This window comes from Aptenodytes forsteri, unplaced genomic scaffold (genome assembly GCF_000699145.1).
Source record: "Aptenodytes forsteri isolate BGI_AS27 unplaced genomic scaffold, ASM69914v1 Scaffold112, whole genome shotgun sequence".
Lineage (NCBI taxonomy): Eukaryota > Metazoa > Chordata > Aves > Sphenisciformes > Spheniscidae > Aptenodytes > Aptenodytes forsteri.
This window is the reverse complement of record NW_008794883.1, coordinates 2,812,365-2,831,935: the sequence shown is the minus strand read 5'-3', so window position 1 is coordinate 2,831,935 and position 19,571 is coordinate 2,812,365. Positions and strand designations below refer to the sequence as shown.

The window sequence follows — 19,571 nt, the reverse complement described above, 5'->3', positions numbered from 1 at the left end:
TCTGCTTTTTCTAACTTGAAATTTGATCTTCATTGATGTAATTTTCCCTATATTTTTATTGCTGTGCTTCTTACTGCTGCTCACATATTCCATCCTAACTAGGATCATTATTTTAATCAAAGACGACCTCTTTGCGTTTTCAGAACTAAGTACTTTTGAAGGGAAGGAGACACTCCCGTATTAAGGTCTGGATACTATTTACGGATTTTGTTTGCTTTCTGCTTTTGGACATCTGTTTTCATCTTTGGACAACTGACTTCAAAAAAAATAAAACAACAAAACAAACAAACAAAAAAGCTTTGGTTTTATGCAATTAAATACATGGTAGCTAACTAGCAGATGTTAAGGTAGTATGTGTATTTGCGGTTATCGCAAGAGATACTATGCCGTTCACAGGCCAAAGGCGTCGCTGTGATGAGCTAAGATGTCTTCACAGACTGAAGCTGTTGAGTCGTGTGTGGTAACTTCTGCATCAGTTGCACTTACTGATGGCTGGAAATTTCATGTCCATCTGGTTACAGTAAGAAATTGAAATATGCTGTTGTAAATCCGTAACAAATGCATGCAGCTAGTTACGGTTTCTTTCTACTTGTATGGGAGAACCAGCTAATTACTTGCAGATGATCCTGGAAGATCTTGTAGTTGTTAATTTGGTGGGAATATTCACTTATATAGTGTAATTTTTATGTTTGTGTCAGGAAACAAGGAGTAATGTTTAATGGCTGTAGTCCAGCACATTTGTTTCAACATCTGTGATAAGAAAATGAAGTCATTTTTGAGAGAAAGAACAGATCCATTAAACAGCAAACAAACCCAACTGATTTCCTTGGTGTATGGTTCTGGTTGCTGGTACCTCGGGCACAATGGGTGGGGTTTGGGTCTAGCTTGTCACCTGAATGTGGGTTGTCCCCTGGTCAGTGGTGATCCACCCATGGCAGTCAGAGGCACTATGGAGAGATTTAGCTCATCTTAAAGCTCGGCTCGCTTGCCCACAGGTAGGTGTCTAGGGCTGTCAGACAGCCTCCGACATGCGGGCGTCCGTGTGGACGCCTTCGGTCAGGCGAAGGAGAATTTGGGGCACTAATCTCTCTACATATTCCTTCTCAATTCACATTTTTCAAGTTATTTCATTCTTCATTTTCTGTGTTTTCCTGACTTGAAGCTTTCCTTGTCTTCTCTCACCTGCTGTATTTATGAACTTCCCTCTTGCAACTCCAAAATAGTGTCGTTAATCCAGCACCACTCTTAACCTTATGTATATCTCTGTCTTTTCTTGCCATGACTCTGCCTTTTCCCGTGGCTTTCAAAGACCTGACTTTAATACCAGGCTGCAAACAGTCCTTTCTCGCTTTCCCAAAAGCTGGTATTTTTCTGCCTTCAAATTGCTCCCTTGGGTTCAACCTGTAAGCAGCTCTAAGATTGCCATTTGATAGACTTCTTATATGTCCGTACTATGATTTTTCTATTTTCCCATCAGTAAGAATCTGTGAAAGCTGTGGTCTCTCGGGCCTGTTATTGATCAGGCGTTTTACATTCCCCATTCCCAACAAAAAGAATGTTGTTTTGTTTTGTTGGGGGTTTTTTATGGATGATAACTGTCTCTCTTGCTCTCGTAGATCCAGGCTTGCACAGGCAGCAGTTTTTCCTTCAGCGACCGTCGAACGTGGTGGCCATGGAAGGGAAGGATGCTGTTCTGGAGTGCTGCGTTTCTGGGTACCCCCCTCCCACCTTCACGTGGCTGCGAGGAGATGAAGTGCTCCCTGTCAGGTAGCTCAGTCCTTTGTGGGTCGCATCTCTAACGCTACGTTTCCTTGAGCAAAGTACAGGCAAGGCACTGAGTAATGATTTAAATTCAGTGGGGCAGACTTGGAGGCCGTGAGGTTTTCCTCCGAAATAATGATGAGACTAGACGTGTCTCTTAACCTGCTGCTATAATTCATCTCTGCACCGAATCCAAGGGTGGAAATTGGTCATAAATGTCACCTGGCTGGTATTTAAAATGGAAGCATAAAGCTATTAAGAGCAAAAATCACAGCGGAGAATTACTTACAGCATAATTTACTCTGTGTATTTTTTCTACATAGAGGTAGCACCTTAACACGTTGCGGACATGTGTTATCAATGTTTCAGGTCCAAAAAGTATTCGTTACTGGCTGGCAGTAACCTACTCATATCAAACGTGACTGACGATGATTCTGGGACATACACATGTGTAGTCACCTACAAAAACGAGAACAGCAGTGGCTCCGCAGAGCTGTCAGTGATGGGTGAGTACATGAACTGCGCCCACTTTGCTTTTCCAAGAACATTTTTAATTATTCCCTTTTCCAGAATGACTTAATTTTCAGAACTCCAAATAACTGCAAACTGTACAAGTCCCTTCCCTGCTTTGATCAGGTATTCACACCCATGGAAACCAAGTCCTGTAAATCTTTGAATAACTCCCCCGGTGCCTGGTAGCCTTGCTGTGGCCGAACATCTTATGGTATCGGATGCTAATTGCTACTGCCTTCTGTGCACGGTCCTTTCCCTTTATTTCTCCTTCCTGAAGCCTTATTTTTGGCAGTACAACGGATGTTCCTGTTGTGCACGATGTCAAGCACAGTGGGTTGAAAATCAGGTTTTGTAGCTGCTTTTTTTTGGGTCACGAACAGTCAATATGGTAAGATAAGAAAAATCAACGTATTTAGTGTCTTCTCACCAAATGAACAAAAGTCCAAGTAAATTCATCGAAGTCCTCACTCAGCAGTGGTGCTCTGAGGGTTCCCACTGTTAAATCTTATGAAAGCGCCCTCCCGACAGAACCTGCTTCCCCCACGCTCCTTCCTCATGGCAAATATTAATGGAATCCGAAATATGCTTAAACCTAATAGCCGTCTTTTTTCTTTTTTCATTATTTAAACCATTGAACAATAGCGGGCTACATTAGTGTTATTCAGTCAGATCTAAAGAACGGCATAGTTAATACTTAGTCAAACAATAACATATTTCAATGTGCTGTTCATTTTGCATTCTGGCTTTAAAGCTTATGCATGAAAAACACTTTCATTAGTGAATAGAGCCTTAATTTGGATTATAGGATATTCAATGCTTGTATAACAATATCCTTTTATCAAGCCATAATAAAATACAATAATTACTGGTGATGGAGGGTTCAGTTCTATTTCTTTAGGTACATTAATGTAATACATTGTTTTACTGGATAAAAATAAAAATGTGGCTTTGTAATTGTGGAAGTTCATTTGTTTTGGAATTGTTTTCATTTTAAGGAATCAAATATTGAAAAGGCAGGTAAGTTGTTGGGCAGTATACTTTATTTGCCTTACTGAAATATGTTGATTTCAAATCTAGCGTGCAGTAAATTACACTGATATTTCACCCCAACAATAGATTGCAGTATCTATTGGTAAGAGCAACTGTGGCTGCGGGATCGTTGTATGCCTTATTGCATAGATGGTTTCTGACCATGGAGTTCTCATGAAAATTAATGGGAGTTTTGCATCTTAAGTCCTTTACGTACCTTTTGAAAAATTTGTTCCCGTCTGCATTCAGTCTGTAACGCGTCTAGCTTTGGCTTCGTTATGCCTTCTGCTGTGAGTGTGCCATGTAGAAATTAAAGGTACATAAACTTTCATGCACGTTGAGAGGTATGTGACGGCAGTATGACACAACTGTAGGGATGAATACAAGATGATGAAAATCTCCAGGAGAGGATGACGACAGAATGCCAAGATAGTGCTAAGGATGAAACTAGACCGACACAAAGGTGAAAGATGCCACCTCTGCTGACTCTTTGCAGTCTCAAGGGGAAACCAAAACTGCATTGCCATGGCACAGTGCAACTGTATCGACCCTGTTGGTAGATCAGAGGTTTCTTTGGTAAAGTTTGTGTTCGCATATGGAATTCACAGATATGGAGCAGATGGAAAGAAAATGGAGCTGTAACTTAGGCACAGTATTGATGTACATTTCTTATTTTCATGAGTTAGATCACTCATTGGTGACAGACTTAACTGGAAATGAAACGTCGTGTTCAGGTATGTTTGTATTAATAACAGAAAATGTTCAAAGGATTCAAAAGAAATTACATGACTAAACTGGAGAGATGATGACAGCGATCCCCGATATCTGTCTTTCCAGAGCAATATACCAGGGCTACGAACTTGCTCAGAACCTGTTTGTTTGTTGAATCCATCCTTACCAGTAGGAAACTCTCAAATGCACTAAAGTTTCTCATGTAATCATTATATCTCATAAACAGAATAATTAATTGATAGTTTTATTTTCTTCTTTGGCTAGATACAAATGCAGATATTGCTGTGTTTCCTTAGAGTTAATATGCTTGTTTATTTAACAAACTGTAAATTGCCCATCAGTATTTTGTTGCAAGACTCACATTTTTTAATATTGATGTAATCCTTTAATTGTTAATGTATCTGTAGTGCGAAGAGGGATAAGTGAGACATTTGCAGTCTGAGTGCAAAAAAATTTAACAGTCCAATAATTATCTCCTCTGAAGTCTGAGTAGACAACATCAGATCAAAGTTAGTTACATCACATGGTACCAAGATGCTTTTGATCTTTTAAATAATGAGGCTATTTGCAAGAAACAGAGTGTGTTTCACAATGGAGTTCCTGTTAGTTCTTTTAAAGAGCTAAAAATAACCCCTTCTGTGTTGGACATAGGCCTAAAATTGCAAGAGGCGAATGAATTTGCAAGAAGAGAATGTATTTTGCTAAATTTTAATGTTGCGTTGTGGCCTTTTGGCAATATTTTAGCCACATCTCCCTGTGTAATGAAAATTAAAAGGTCCGGTGCAGGTTACCTAGTTACTGTATAAATCATCTGCGTACTCGGTAGCTTTAGAGAGCTTAGTGTTTAAACAAATGTTTCAAGATGATTAAATGTGTTAACCAGTGTCAGCTACAATTATTTTCTGTTTTCTGGCTTTCAGAAGTGGATTTTGGGCTTGTTCCCTTTTGGCCTCTGAAGGGTTTGGTTTTTTTTTATATAGCTTTTTTGTTTCGTGTCTTGTAAAGCGGGACTGAAAGTCTGCTTAGCTGTTTTAGCAAAGAACCCCCCTGCCCCAACTCCATAAGTGTTCTGGAAGTGAGATAAATCCAGAAGAAAGTTTTCCATACCCTCTGCCTACTTGTGGGATCTCACTCTGATTGCAGCCCGGTCTGGCGGTGGGATAAAACCCTGGGGTTTTGGGTCCTGGTAGAGATCTAGTTCTATAAATCCAGGTTTCTGTAGGTGGTCGTAACTGAACTGATAGATTTGCTTATATGCCATCATTCATCATTTCTTTTTCTTTCTGTTGAGTATTTGGACTATCCCTTATTTGGGTCAAAGACCAAACTATAGCTCTAATAGTGTTGGCGCGGCAGGAGAAGAGCATTGCTGCTTCTGAGGTTGAGAGTTTTGTCAACTATTCTTTGCATAATAATGCATATATTCAGAATTACACCATCAATGCCTTTGAATCAGGCAGCTATTTTTAAACGGATCAAGATTGAGGTAATATATTTTTTTTTTTATCTTCTCTTCCTAAAATGTCCCTTAAGGAGGACCAGAGAAGGGAACGGTTTACCAGTAGTGTTGGGTCAGGAATGCTGGTTTGAGATAATTTTAGGTCATTGCCTAAAGTAAGAGAAAGTAGTAGCAAAAAGCAAAAAAAAAAAAAATCTGAAAGACAGTGTTTGCAGAAAAACACTGTTGCTAACTTTTACCGAGCATCCATATGTATAAGCTACAAATGACTGCAATTTGGAAGCATTTTTTTCTATGCAAATGCCGTTTACTAGGGAGTTTTTAATATGAAGTGGTTTTAGCACTAGTTTTGTTTGCCATTGCGGAAGAAAAGCTACATCAAAGGTAAGGCCACGTGAGACAAGTGGCTTATAAAATCACCTAGGTCTTTTTGACAAGAATGAACGATTGTAAGCACCGTGCATCTTGGTCAAATCAGTTTTACTTCTGACTCTGCTGCATAAATTCCTGTAGCAAAATGGTTATTCAGGGATCAAGGTCACGGAAAGCACTGAATAAAGCAGGCATGGATCACGTTGTTGTGTGTGAAGCACTTAGGTAGAGAGTAGTATTAAGAAGGAAGCCTGCATCACCATAACATGGTTTGACACAGCAATGAAAGCATGAAAAATGAGAAACCCTCTGATGTTTCTGTTGTGAGCGCTGCTTCAGCTGACCTTGCACAAACGCACTAGTCCTGAAATATTTACACAAGCAGTTATAGTCTACTGCTAATGTTAAAAGTCAAACCCAGTGATGTACCCTATTAGCATATATTCATTGAAACATAATTTCCAGAGCTATCCTATTGCCTGTAGAGAAGCAGGCGGATCCTCAGCGGATGGACATTGCAGCAGCTCTGCCGAAACTGGTGAACCCAAGAAAATTTGAGTAACCTGAGGTTCTGTTCCTCTGTGATCCCGCTCTGTGGGGTAAATCAAACTTGCTCGTGTCTTGCGATCTTGTTGAAGAAACGAAACACAGAATAGACTATTTAATTATCCTCTGCTCTGAGTTTGTAGTTCTTTATGGAACAGGGCATATGTATATGTGAGCTGGCGCAGTAATCTACAATAAATCTCATGATGGTTTACTTCAGGCAAAAATGAGACAAATGAACATAAAACCCAATCTCTCCCCAAAGCAAAGACTTGCCTCTCTTCCATTTGTTTTCCTGTTAAGTTTCAATACTGAAAAGTTTGGTGTAAACGGAAACATTGATGCCATTCATTATATTTCTTGCAGGTGTAACTTTGAGTCTGTGACGTAGCAACGTAGGTTTTCCATCCCTACAGCTCCTCTGTCAAGTCAAGCGGACAGAAGTGTCCAATGTGTTGTTCTTAAGCCCTTTCCCAGAAGGTTGATGGAGCTGAGGTATCTAGCTCTGAGATGAGAGAAAATTAATGGTTCTGTCACCTGAAAATATGAAAGTCAAATATTTAAATTAGGCTTTGGGAAGAGACTTCTTGATCAGGGTATCAATGTGGGACAGGCAACCCAAACTGTTGGAAATACTGGGTTTACTTGCTGAAATGTAACCAGGCTTTCGAAGATGAAGGTGCTGGACTAGATGGGTCAATAACTCTTTCTGTGTTCACTCCCCTTTATTTAGAGAATTTAAAAAATGTATTACCTAATCAATAGCATTCAATGGCTTCATAGAAGCCAGTTATATTTTCCATCCAGGAAAAATATATTTGGACAGTGTTTAAAATGAATTTTATGCAACTGAAGCTGAAATATTTCCCTTTGAAATCAGTTATCTACCGTTGCATTGCTAACGGGGAGCATGGTACGGTCGCACAGTGCTAAATACGAGTAGTTACAGTAAAATAATGTTGGGGGGGTACCCTCTAGCTGATCTCAAAACATTAGCTACTCCCTTCAAGGATTTTTTTTTTTATACTTAAGAAATTAAAAATCACAGTACTAGAACTGTGTAACCCTATGACAGAATTGATGAATTCTGTCACTAACAGGGGTCTCTGCTGGCATAAACAGTAAACTGCAAAGCACCGCGTAGTGCCACAGGTTTTCTGCGGTAAAGCTGGCTGAGCCCTGGCAGGTTTTTACTGTAAGTTCCTCTGTTTCTCTTGACCTCAGACTTGTTTTGCTTTCTGGAGTGGTGCAACTGAAAAGAGGAAAAACATAAGGGTGGCAACAGTTTCAAAGGGTGGTGGGGGGGAAAGGGACTGTCCTTGCTGAGAGCGGTGTGTGAAGAGTATTTTATTAATAGGACGCTTGAAGATGGGGTACAAGATAGCATATGCATAACTAAATGCCTGGAGCTGCTGCAGTCGTGCTGAGTCAGGGCAAGTATTGGAATCAGCAGAGTTTTGCAGAAATTTTTGCAGTTTTCTTTTACGTGTGAAGACGCTTGATGCTCTGATGGATTTTTTTTTTTTTTCTTTTAAATATATCTTAAACTACATAAAGCAGTGCAGCCAAGCGGTCCGAGCAGAATGACTGACTTATCGGGCATCCTCAATGAGTCAAGAAACTCATGTCATGACTGAATGCCCTTGAGGCAGACAAAATATTTGAGTAGGCATGAGTGCTGACATCTCTGCTGCAAATTTAAAGGTGATGAGATTATTTTTTTTTTCCCTTTTAAGCAGTGTTATGTTAATCTGTGGAGCTTCCTATCGGAGTATAGCTTTGGGACCAACAGATTTGTAGATTGAGTCAAGATTTGGTATTGTTTTATTGGATATGAGCACATTGAACAACATAGAAAATAGGATTTCAACAGTCTCTCTTCTATGTGTGTGGTTTTTATATATATAGACAGAAGATATATATATGTGTATCTATATTTATATATATTTTTGTGTGTGTGAACTTCAGGGTTGACGTAATCCTTTGTGGGAAGAAGCATCCAGTACTGGCGTACTGGCAGTGAGGCTGGACTGGAAAGAACAGGAGTCTGGGATTCCCATACAGTTATTTTTTTTCCAATCCTGTTTAATATCTTGTTTTGCTTTAGAGCAGTTATACTGGCTTGTACTGGCAGTGAGGCTGGACTGGAACGAACAGCAGTCTGATCTTTGCGAATTCCCATACAGTTATTTTTTTTCCAATCCTGTTTAATATCTTGTTTTGCTTTTAGAGCAGTTTGAAGAATTTGTTCTGAGTGATTTTCCTTTAAATGGAGTCTGTGAATAATGAGGTGAATGCCTACCCGCAGGTAAAGGGAAGCTCATCCTGGTAATGGTGTGCGATTGAAGGACAGTCAGCTAATTTTTATTGCCATGGATGGAATGGGAGTCGAGTGCCAAATTCAGACCATTCTGGAAATGTAATTCTTGTCAATGCATCAAGAGTATCAAATGCTTACTCAGCACCTGACACTTGTAGAAAGTACTCGAGTGAAACTCCAGTGTTGCCATTTTCTGCTAATGGTGTTTAAATTCAAGCCTATTAAAAATAAATATACCTACCGAGCTCTGTGATACCGATGCTCACTTGGCTGATCATAGGAAAATTGCTGTGTCTGGGTATGTTCTACAGGTTTATGTTTAAGGGAAAAAATATTCATACAGAAATCCCTTTGAATCCAAAGGCGAATGAATGTTGGAAAGTTAACTATACCAGGTCTGTGCATAGTCTGACTTTTAAACTTTTAATTGTGTGGATCAGCCTGCAATAGTTGCAGAGATACTCTGCCAAATAGCTTGTTAAAGAAGCTATTTTCTCTCTGACAAGGGAGCTTTTCTGCTGCCAGAAACATCGAGTGCGTTGGTGTGTTCATGTGCGGAGCCATCGTGGTGACCGCGGGCTGATTTCCTGTAGGGGCCACGGGGAGAGTAGTGCCGTGCACGGTCCTGCCCGTGTAACTCTTGAATATAGCATGGGACCAACGGAGATGTTCCCCATCCCAACAGGCGATGGCACAGTTTGCTGTCCCAGCTACCTACTTCAGCCATCTCTAACTTAACATCTATTTTGGCTCTAGGCTCTGTAGGGCTTTGCATAGATTTCGTAAGATTGGTTTTTGCTTATGGACAAAGGTGCTAAATGAGATTTAGAGAAGTGCCTAAATAACTTTGGGAGCCAAGTCTGACCCTGAGCAATACTGAGAAGCTCCTTACCCTTTGGAGATAGAAATCTTTGTTTTTTCTGTTTGCTTGCTTGCTGCTTGGTTTGTTTTTTTAAATACGACCTTGAGTAACATGCCAGGGGGAGCTGTGAATCTTGTGTGCAAACGTTACTGTTAACGTGGAGTCAGTGAAGTGTCTTTGGCATCAAAATGTGGGTTAGCTGTTGTGGGTCAGCTTGACCTTCAGTGAGGTTTGGGTGCTGAAGTGCCCGTTTGAGAATCTCCTTCGTAGGTCTAATGCACTTTTCAAAATTTTACCACCAAATATCTCCTTTTACCACTAAACATCCCCTTTAAAATTGTGTTGTACAGAAGGTTTTTGAACAGTGTTGATATGGAAAGCTCAAAGTGGAGGATGTGGGTCTTTTGCATTAGAGGTAGTGGGAAAAGCTTAGCTTCAGTGATAGGACTGAGCCATATATGACACCAGAAGACCTATAGCTGCTATTTCACCAACTTTTAATGTATATTGGTATTAAAAAAAAAAAACATATTTTCTTTATAAATTCTCTGTTTTTAAAAGCGCTAGCATTATTACTTTATAACTGTGTAATTGTTGCATTACACTAGTTACTGCATTTTGGTATTTACATTTAAGTATGAATTAAACCTCTCTTTTCTGAGCGTTAAACGGGATAAGAAAAACCACAACAAAACCCAGAGAAGAGGTCTATTTTCTTTCACTGTGCAGCTCCTCGGCAATGGCATCTGCTCTGTAGCATCCAGCTGCTTCTGTGAACATCTAATAATGACACTAGGAATCTTTCATAGTATGGTATTATAATTAATATATTAGCACGGTTTAGCACCATGCTCTTGCCAATAAGGGAGAGCATGTTATATGCTTTCCAAAAAAATGGAAAACGATAAGTAAAGACGACACAAATGAAATGAGAGTTTCCCCATATTGCTGGCCGGATTTGAGAAATAAAAACAACAGATGTCGACATACATTTTAAACAGCTTGTTTAAAACAAAATAAAACAAAACCCCAAAACCAACAAAGAAACAAAGCTTTTTTTTTTTTAAACGAAATGTTTTAAACAGAAGGCTTCCTCAGGGAGGAGTGGTTCCCCGTACTTAACCTGACCCTTGGCTGTTGAGCTCTGACTTTCTAGTTTGTTTCTTTGTCTCAGTGGAGAGAAGAGCTTACAGCTGGGTTACTTCTGAGAATAATCCTTTATCTCTTGTACTATAAATTGAGAACTGCATGAATATCTGTTGTAACAAGAGAAGTGGTTTCTTTTGCCCTTGGAGTGGTTTGCTGTCTGTTCCCGAGCTCTCCAGAGTACTTTCTGCAGCAAGGTGCTTGAGCGTAAGTCACCCTGGAACTTTCATAAGACAGTCAAAATATGCAGATCTCATTGCAAAGCACACTCATGTCGTTTAAAAATAAATCAGTAACTTCTGTGTCTGCATATTACAGCTTCTTTTAGTTTCCAAAGACGTGTGTGTAGTTTTAAGAACAGGTTGCACAGGCGGTTATCAGGCATGTGTAAATGAAAGCAGATCCTGCTAAGGGGCAGTGGGGTGGACTGTGACTTCTCAGGGTCCCTTCCAGCCTGATTTTCGTCATCCCTTTTATCGTTAGCAGAGTAGTTTTGTTGATGGAGGACAAAACCTTTTTTTTTTTCCTGAAATATCACATCTTTAAAATCAGAGTTAGGGCAGAGTTTCACAGGTAAGAGGAGACTTGTCATCACTGCGCTTACATGCCGTTGTGATTCCCTGTACTCTCTGTTTATAACATGAGATGAATGGCAGCGTTCATTAGACCTTTTTTTGTTCCCTTTGTCTTTTGGCTCTGGTTTGATTCAGTGTGACAAGAATGATTGGCCATCGGTTTGATTAATGGCTATAAAAGGTCCTAACTGAAATGAATGGTGAACTGCACTATGTTATGGAGTAGTTCCTGTTAAACTATGTAGTTAACACGAATTAACACAGCTGCTAAAATTCAATTATTAAACAAGAAGGCAGGAGAGTGTCCAAGACTGAAAAATTTGTTACTCTTAACGAAAGTATCTAGCGCTATTCCCATGACTTTTCCTAGCTTTTGCTGTTTTTCAGATTCCTAAAAGTGTTTTATGTTGGCTTCAGCGGTACGCTTACAGCTCGCTGGGAAAGTATTTACAGCTCACAGTAGTGGCGCTTTTTTCCTAGCTTTTTGCTGTTTTTCAGATTCCTAAAAGTGTGTTATGTTGGCTTCAGCGGTACGCTTACGGCTCGCTGGGAAGGTATTTATAGCTCACAGTAGTGGTGATCTGTTAAAACCACTTGGGACTTCGAGGCTACTCGGATTCAGCATATGAAGTACGTGTAGTCCAGTTGCGAGGGAGAGGCTCTCAAAAGACTTTTGAACAAATGGTTCTGATTAGTTTAACTGGAAAATATTGAACAGAGCGTAGAGCAGGCTTCCTACGAGGTGGCTGGGTTAATATGTACATTTATTAGCTTAGACAAACAGTTTGCTATGCCGGGGGAAAGAGCGAACTCAATTTAGACACTGGCTGCATCATCGTTCACAGGAACTGCATAAACAAGCTGGCACTGAATTCGCTATGACTGCTAAATAATTGCGGCTTTTGAAATAACAGGATTTCTTTTTTCCTGCTGCCCAAGGGAGATGTTCAACACAAGCACAAGTTCATTTTCATGAGTATATTTAGATATATAGTTACACAGTTAACAGAAAATCACTTTTGTTCTTCCTGTAATTCCGTATCTTATTGCAAAGTCTGACTATAACGTGGTCCTGGACTCCAGAAAAGCTGCTGAAGTGGCGAAGTTCTCCAGTGGAGAATGAATGCAGCCAGGCAGTGCGTGGTGATAGTATTTATTATATACACACAGAGGCACTTAAAATTTCGGTGAAATGCCAACTGCACTGAATATTAGCCCCAGCGGCAGCGTGATGTTGAGGATACCGACGGCATCACCCGAGCAAAGCTTGCTTTATCCTCAGCTATACAGCAGCTACAGGCATTTGAAACAACCACGGCCCATCAGGTGGGAAGGGCTAGGAACAGTAGAAGCACATTCAGTCAAAGCCAGATTTTAAAATATGCAGCGTTTCTAACATACTTTAAATAACTTTGACTTAAGTTCGTTTTGAAGGACTTGTATGGCTGACATCTATTTTTCTTTTTTTACTCCCTTTTAAACCTTGGAGAGGTGTATTAGGTATGCACAGCATGGGGTTTGTGAGCAACATTTTCTCACAACTTGCCTAATTAAAGCATAGCTGTAGGGCAATTAGACACAACCATGCGTGTTTTTAACCACCTTTTTATACATAAGAGAAGAAATCATGAAAACAAATTTGTTTTCATGGAGAATGTTTCTTCCAAATTAACTCGGAGGTTTGTAAACTGGAGTTGAACTGATACTTAAAAATGCTGGAGCTCATAATGTGTTGGCAGCGGTTGAGTTCAGTATCTTGTCACGGATGATACCCAAGAATTGAAGGCAAATCTGTGCAGGAGCTCCTCTTTTGGGCGCTTTGAACCTGAGCTCTGGATCAGAATGAACTTGAAGTAAAAGTTCACTGCGGGTGTTTATAAAACTGGACAGAGAGGCCAGCCTGAAAAAAATAAATGAGTGAATAAGCTTGCATATTTTGGTTCTCCATGAGTTTTGCAAAATTGTGAATGGAATGGCACAGACTGCTGAGATGTGTAGTGCTGAGATTCACACGGGGTTCAGGTTTGGGATAAAAGGACTTGACCCTCATTGCAGTGATGATAATCTGTCTGCGTGATTTTTTTTCTGGGAACTTTTGTAAATAGCCAGAACAAGAGAAGAGGAAAAATAATATAAATATTTCATTCAAACCATTGTCCTTATTTGCATACAATTTTGGGGAAGAAAGAAGAGAATTGAGATGGGGGGGAGCTCTTGTTGCAATTTTTAAGCTGTTTCCCTCTGGTCCTGGTAGACAGCCATGCACAGAAAGGAAAAGTACAGCAAAACCAGAAAATGCAGCTTTTCTTTGTGGTTCTGACCTGTTACTCATACCCTCTCTGGGTAGGACCGTACTGCTCTATCCATCATTGAGACCCTTGTCCAAGTGTCAAGCTATTTTTAAAATATTTATTTTAGCTGCCTCTTTCAAAGCAGAAAAGATCATTAGAAAAGATCGGCTGTTTGGCCAAGCTGGACTTCTGAAGGATGGGTAGAAGGAGGGAGGGGAAGGCTTGAGGATGGAAAAAAGCAAACCCACAGAGGTGAGGAAAGACCCACAGCGCTTTTGGGAACAGAAGGTCTGGTTTTTAGGTGGTGTCTGGGATGGAGCTGTGTCTCCTCTCAATATTTAGGGTATTTCTCAGGCTCCCAGCTCGTTGGCGTCATTCTGGAGCTGGAGGCCGAGGGGAACGTTAGCACACTGGCAGTTGGCCCATGAATCCAATCTTCCTTCCAAAAGAATGTCTTCAAAATAGGTCAGTCCAATAATCTGCATTTCTATTACTTTTTCCACCAAATTTGGCTTAGTAAATTGTGTGTCTGCAGCCCTGTTTACCAGAATGCAATTAGCACAGTCTTGCAGCACTGTGAGCTGGGCTCGGTTTTGTTAGGCTAATTTTCATTTCTTTAACTTTTGAACCTGCCTCTTCTAAATTGCTTATTGTACAAAAAATGAGTTGGACTTCTACTGCGTTGAGCTGCTGGAAATGTAGGTCTCCGCAAAACAGGATCTGTTTGAAGTCTGAAAATTAATCATTTATTAATAGGTGCATAATAAAATTGTATTAATTTCAGCTAATATCTTTTGTTCCAAACAGAGAAGTCTCAGAGGCTGCAGGTTGATTAAGTTAGCAGGGGGCCTGTGGCAACTTGTGTTTATTTTTCCTTCCGCTATCTTTAAATATTGGAAAAGTGTATTCATTCATGGTGCAGATGCTTTTGATACGTAAAGCAAGGAAAGTTTTAAAACTCAGTTATGTGAAATTGTCAAACGCTGTTGAGCGGTGTATCTTTTTTAAAACAGCGGTTTGAATATTTTTTCAATAGCTTTTTGCTCAGTTGGTTCGCTCTAGTCATCTTTTTTCCTTTCTTTTTCCTTTTTTTGTTTTTACGTTCCTACCCATGTATCATTTGCCTAAATCTTCAGTCTCTAGTTCACACTAATTTGCAACATGGGAGATTTCTTTGGTAATCTCTATGCACCAGCCCACGGACATCTATCTAGTAAATATGCTCTTTAATGTGAAGTTATTTCTTCTGTGACCTCTTCAAAATATTTAGTTATTTAACTTCCATTTTCCTGTTCCTCTCCCCACCGATTTGTACGGATTAACTGAAGAAGAGGTGGCTATTATGTGCAAAAAGTCTACTTTGTTGAAGATAACAGAAAATGATTCCCTTTAAAGAAAAAGGGAAGTAATCTTTTTTCTGTTGAATCAGGTTGTTAGGAAAAAGAATGTCATCCTGCAGGGTAGGAGAGGATATGGAGGTAACTGCCAGACCGAGCAGGCTCCTGCTGGACACCTCATGTGTCATCTGCTCCGAAAGGACTTTCTGAACTCCAAGGACGGCAGGAGAGGCAAAGCCCTTCAGGAGAAAGCTCGGCATTTCTTGCATGCAAATGCAGAGGATTGCAGGCCAGCAGCTTGTATACAGCTCTATCCAGACTGTCACTGTGCCTTGTAACTAGGGAAGCCACAACTCAGAAAATCTCTTTTCGGTGCCCACCTACAGAAATAATTTCTTGAGGGACCTTGGACAAGCCACTGCTCCCTGCTGTTTCCCCGTGTAAAAACCTGATGTCCTTTGAGAAGTGTAAGATGTGACTTATTTTGTGAGCCTGGATGCTGTAATAACTACTCTCTACTGATAAAACGATAAAAGAACTTGGTCATTTTCTTTTGCAGACAGTAGCTGTCTGGGGTGCAATAAGATGTGATCTTTGGGCCCTAGGCTGGAGCTGGAGGCTGCGGTGCTGCCCTGGTGTGAAGCGTTACGCAAATGCTGCTGGACTGCTGTCGAGGCCAAGCTCGTGTGTCGCAGGAAGGTTAGGAGAAGCATCTGAAAGATGCATTTAGGGAATAATTATAAAGATAGCGGGAGCTGGGCGAGAGCAGAGCCCTGGAAACCACCGAAAGATGAAATTTCAAGAGGAGGAGCATGGCCGACAGCGCTGGAAATCATTGACAAGATTTGTGGGCTAGAAATAGCTTCCACAGTCGCTTTTCAGCAACTGAAAATTAATATATCAAATTATTTAGGAAACGAAACGTTTTTCATATCAGACTGCCCGTATGATATTTTGAATGCTTGAAATGCTTTCCTGGATGTATCAGTTGATTTGCCTGGACCTTGCTCTGCTATTCCCAATGGAAGAGCTCTTCATATGGACTGACAAATACGAAGAGATTTAGCATTTTCCCAGTGAGGGTTTGGATTTTGTTTTATTTCTTAAACTTGCAACTGAAACCATAAAAACCATCTTCTAAAGCAAAAAAAAAAAATCAATTGTTTTAACGTAGGTGGCGTGGAGAATGTACGGGGGTAAGATGAGGATTAGCCGTTCCCCTCACCCTTCGGCTTTGGCTGGGAGGTATAATAGTTAAAACTTGATGCAGGTTACTAGTAATGGGACATCGCTATGGTCTTGCATCCAAACGCTATAATTTTGTAGCGGGTAGGAGGTAGGAACTGCTCTGCCTCTGTGGCCTTTCCTCGCGTGGTGCCAGCAGGTCCCCTGAAGGACTCGGGGCTGACCCTGCTTTGTGGGTGCTGGTTGTCGCTCAGCCTCGGGACAGTGGTGGGAAGCCTGCGAAGCTGCCTCGCTCTCCGTGAAAGGCTTTATTTAGCACCATAGACAAGCGCAAGTCATATCTGTAAAATAAAATCATCCTGTGAGCATGTTTATGCAAACCCTAGGGGACCGGTATACTAATATGTTACTACTGCTAAATGTAGATGGGGATAAGTGACTATTTTTTGTCTTTTCTGGTGGTGGTGGTTTTTGGGGCAGTGGAATGGCGGGATGTTGTTTAGGGTTTTTTGTCCCAGCGATGTTCCTTTAACAGCTAATACTGAGAAAACTCATTTTCTGTATTAGACTTGACTTTTAGCAGAGCCAGTTCAGATCTTTTTTGTATCTACTGTTGCATTTATTCAGAGTTCTCTCTTTAAGAGCCTTCATGTCCCGATTGATTAGTCGCTTTGCAAGGTGTCACAGTTTCGCTGCTCCCCAGCTATCTGTTGGGAGTTACTAACTGTGACCCGAAACCCCACGGGCTCAGCACCACTGGAACCATGGCCGGGTTAGCGCAGGGGGTGTCCACGTTCCTCTGTTTCCCGGTGACCTTCTAGCCATTCCCAGTGGAAACCCGAGGGGCATGGTTTGGCTAACTCACGAAAAGAGAAGATATTCTAAGGAAGTCATCTGAGAGAGATCACGCCACATCCCTATGGTTTTACACAACCAAAATATCCACGGAGATCAGCGGGAGCCTTGTTTGTATCAGACCTGCAAGGTCTGAATCTTTATCTTCAAAAGAGAGGGATAAAAACTCTGAGCAGCTTATACATGTGTGTGATAAGAGCATCTTTGTGAGGGGCTCTTGGATAAAAGCTCTTTTTCAGAGGAAACCGCTATCTAACGTAGTCTCTTTTCCCTTTTTCCTGCTTTTCTGTTTTCCCGTCGCCCTTCACATAGCATCCTCTTTGCATTCGCCTTTGGCCCTGGTAAGTTCTTTCCTAAAAGCAGAAATGATATTTATACAGCGTTTGTAATTAAGTCTGCTTTGTGTCTTTGTTGTGCCACATTATCTTCAAATGCATCATTGAATCCAATGTTGAATGTCTCTTTGGCTGCATATCTTTTTTTTTTTTTTTATGTGGGGCAGCAGACTGTTAACTTTGCTTCATCTGCATTCAAAACAAAATGAAACCGAGGAGGAAGAAGGAACAGCTCAGCCGAGGAGAGAAGGATTAGCAAGCAGGGCAGTGCTAAATCCTGAGGCTCATACTTTGCTCATCCCTGCACATCAGTTCTGCAACTCTAATAATATTTCACAGGACTGCTTCTCTCGGGTCCGCGGTGTCAATCAACTAGTAAATCAGAAGGAATGGGTCCTAGATGTTCTGGTTAGGGAGAGAAGAGACATCCCCACCTTATTCCCCCAGGGTTTAAGGACGATGAAGTGTCTTCCTTGTCTTCGGTGTGCAGATGGGGAAAGGGAAGATTTGGTTTTCTTCTTGCTGCCTTTCACTTCAGGGAGAGAAAAGGGGAATTACGCCCTGCATACGGACCTCTGCTGACCGCTCCTGGCTTCGGCTGGTGGGAGGATGGTGTTAACTAACTGGATCGTGTCTGGAGAAGCAAGAATTGCTTGTAGATTGTGTCTAGCGAAGCAAGAATGCAAATTGCCTAGGTGAATGGATATTTCAAACTTCTGATTTAGATTTAATGTTCCTATCCTTAGCGTATTGGATATAGAAAACTTGGGAGGAGTACTACAAATTTTTCCCTTATAGAACAGCGTTTTGTCCTTTCACTCTTAATACAAGTGATTGCCACGATATCTGGGCGTATAAAAACAAAGCATTATAGTATGTGGATGTCAAAAACAATACTTGAAAATTCATAAAGAAACCCTTTATTTTTTTTAATGCTTCATCTTTGGTTCAAGAACCTCAGCCTTTTATAACAAAATTAAACCTAATTAGCAAGTCCTTAACCTTTACAAAAAAAGATAATTACTTTTTTCTAAAATCATAATTATAAGGGCATATTCATTATTTGTGGATTTATTAGACCTGGAAAATACTTCTGCAATAACAAAGATGCAGAAAAAGTATTTTCTTAAGAGAGTTTTCTCACTTTTTTTTTTAAAGTTGAGCCTAGCAGAGCTGAGCGCTTTGCAGATCTTGTTCTCCAGTGTGTTCACACCTTGGAAAGGGCCCTTATTTTTAGGTTTTGTGATAGAAAATTCATCACTGCTTTAGCGGTAGAGATGCACACATGTATAACAGCATGCTTCTTGACACACCAGTGTGTCTGTCCTGCTTTTGTTAGTTCTGTGCTATTGCTACTATTGCAGTGATTTGTTTTGTATTTGTGGCTGTTGTTGCGTATAATAAAACAAAGAAAAATGCAGTTTAGCCCCCAGGTTTCTAGAGAGAGAAAAAAATCAGGAAGCTTTCTGAAATCTTCTTTTTTTTTTTTTTTTTTTTTGTTAAACAAGGAGCTGCTGAAAATATAATTTCAATTAGCAAGTTGACCAAAATAAATTTCACAGGTACCACGGTCATCTTCAATATTTTGCAGTAGTTTTCTTTATAAATCATGAGTGTACTGGAACTCTGCAGCATGTGCTGCTATTGAAAGGAATGCATGGAAACATCCGTCCTTTTATTTTATTAGCAAAAATAATATTAACAAAAGCTGGATTCGGATCGGAAGAGCTGCTCTAACAGGTTTGTGCAGTGGCCCCTTGTGCTGCATTGCAGCACTTCACTTTACATGCCTGGCTACCAGCTCTTGCTCCAGGTCAGTACAGGTTTCCCAAAGGTCCTGTGGGATATTTGCCCACATCTCAAATAATTTTGGATGTTACGGATGATGCTTGATGCCTGTGTCTAGATACGTGGTTCCCACCTTTATTCATCGGCAGAATTTTCCCCAAAATGATGCTTGTTGCATTGCCTCTCATTCACCTGCTGACACGGAAATGTGTGCCCTACCTGTGTGGGTCAGCCCCCCTGCCCAGGGTTGCAGTTTGAACACTGCACTTCGACCTGGACAACTGCAAAGTAATGATAGCTTCAAGGGAGAAGACATATAGACCCATATTTCCCTGCTCAGCTGTTCCCTCTTGGTCTGGAAATAGTAGAGAGCGAGCTGCAGGTAGCAGCCTGGCACTGCACCACGGCCACGGCTGGGGTACGGGTGCTGGCACGCAGGCGTTGAGCTCTGAAAAGGGATATGTA

General features: G+C 40.7%; 1 protein-coding gene across 1 annotated transcript in view; it reads left to right on the top strand.

Annotated features, from left to right (window-relative positions):
- The window catches only part of DCC (DCC netrin 1 receptor), a 590,042-nt gene that overhangs the window by 293,580 nt on the left and 276,891 nt on the right, over positions 1–19,571 (top strand). The window contains exons 4-5 of the mRNA XM_009274745.1: positions 1,617–1,767; positions 2,131–2,267. Of these exons, the coding sequence (XP_009273020.1) occupies positions 1,617–1,767; positions 2,131–2,267 (288 nt within the window). The remainder of the gene's footprint in view (positions 1–1,616; positions 1,768–2,130; positions 2,268–19,571) is intronic.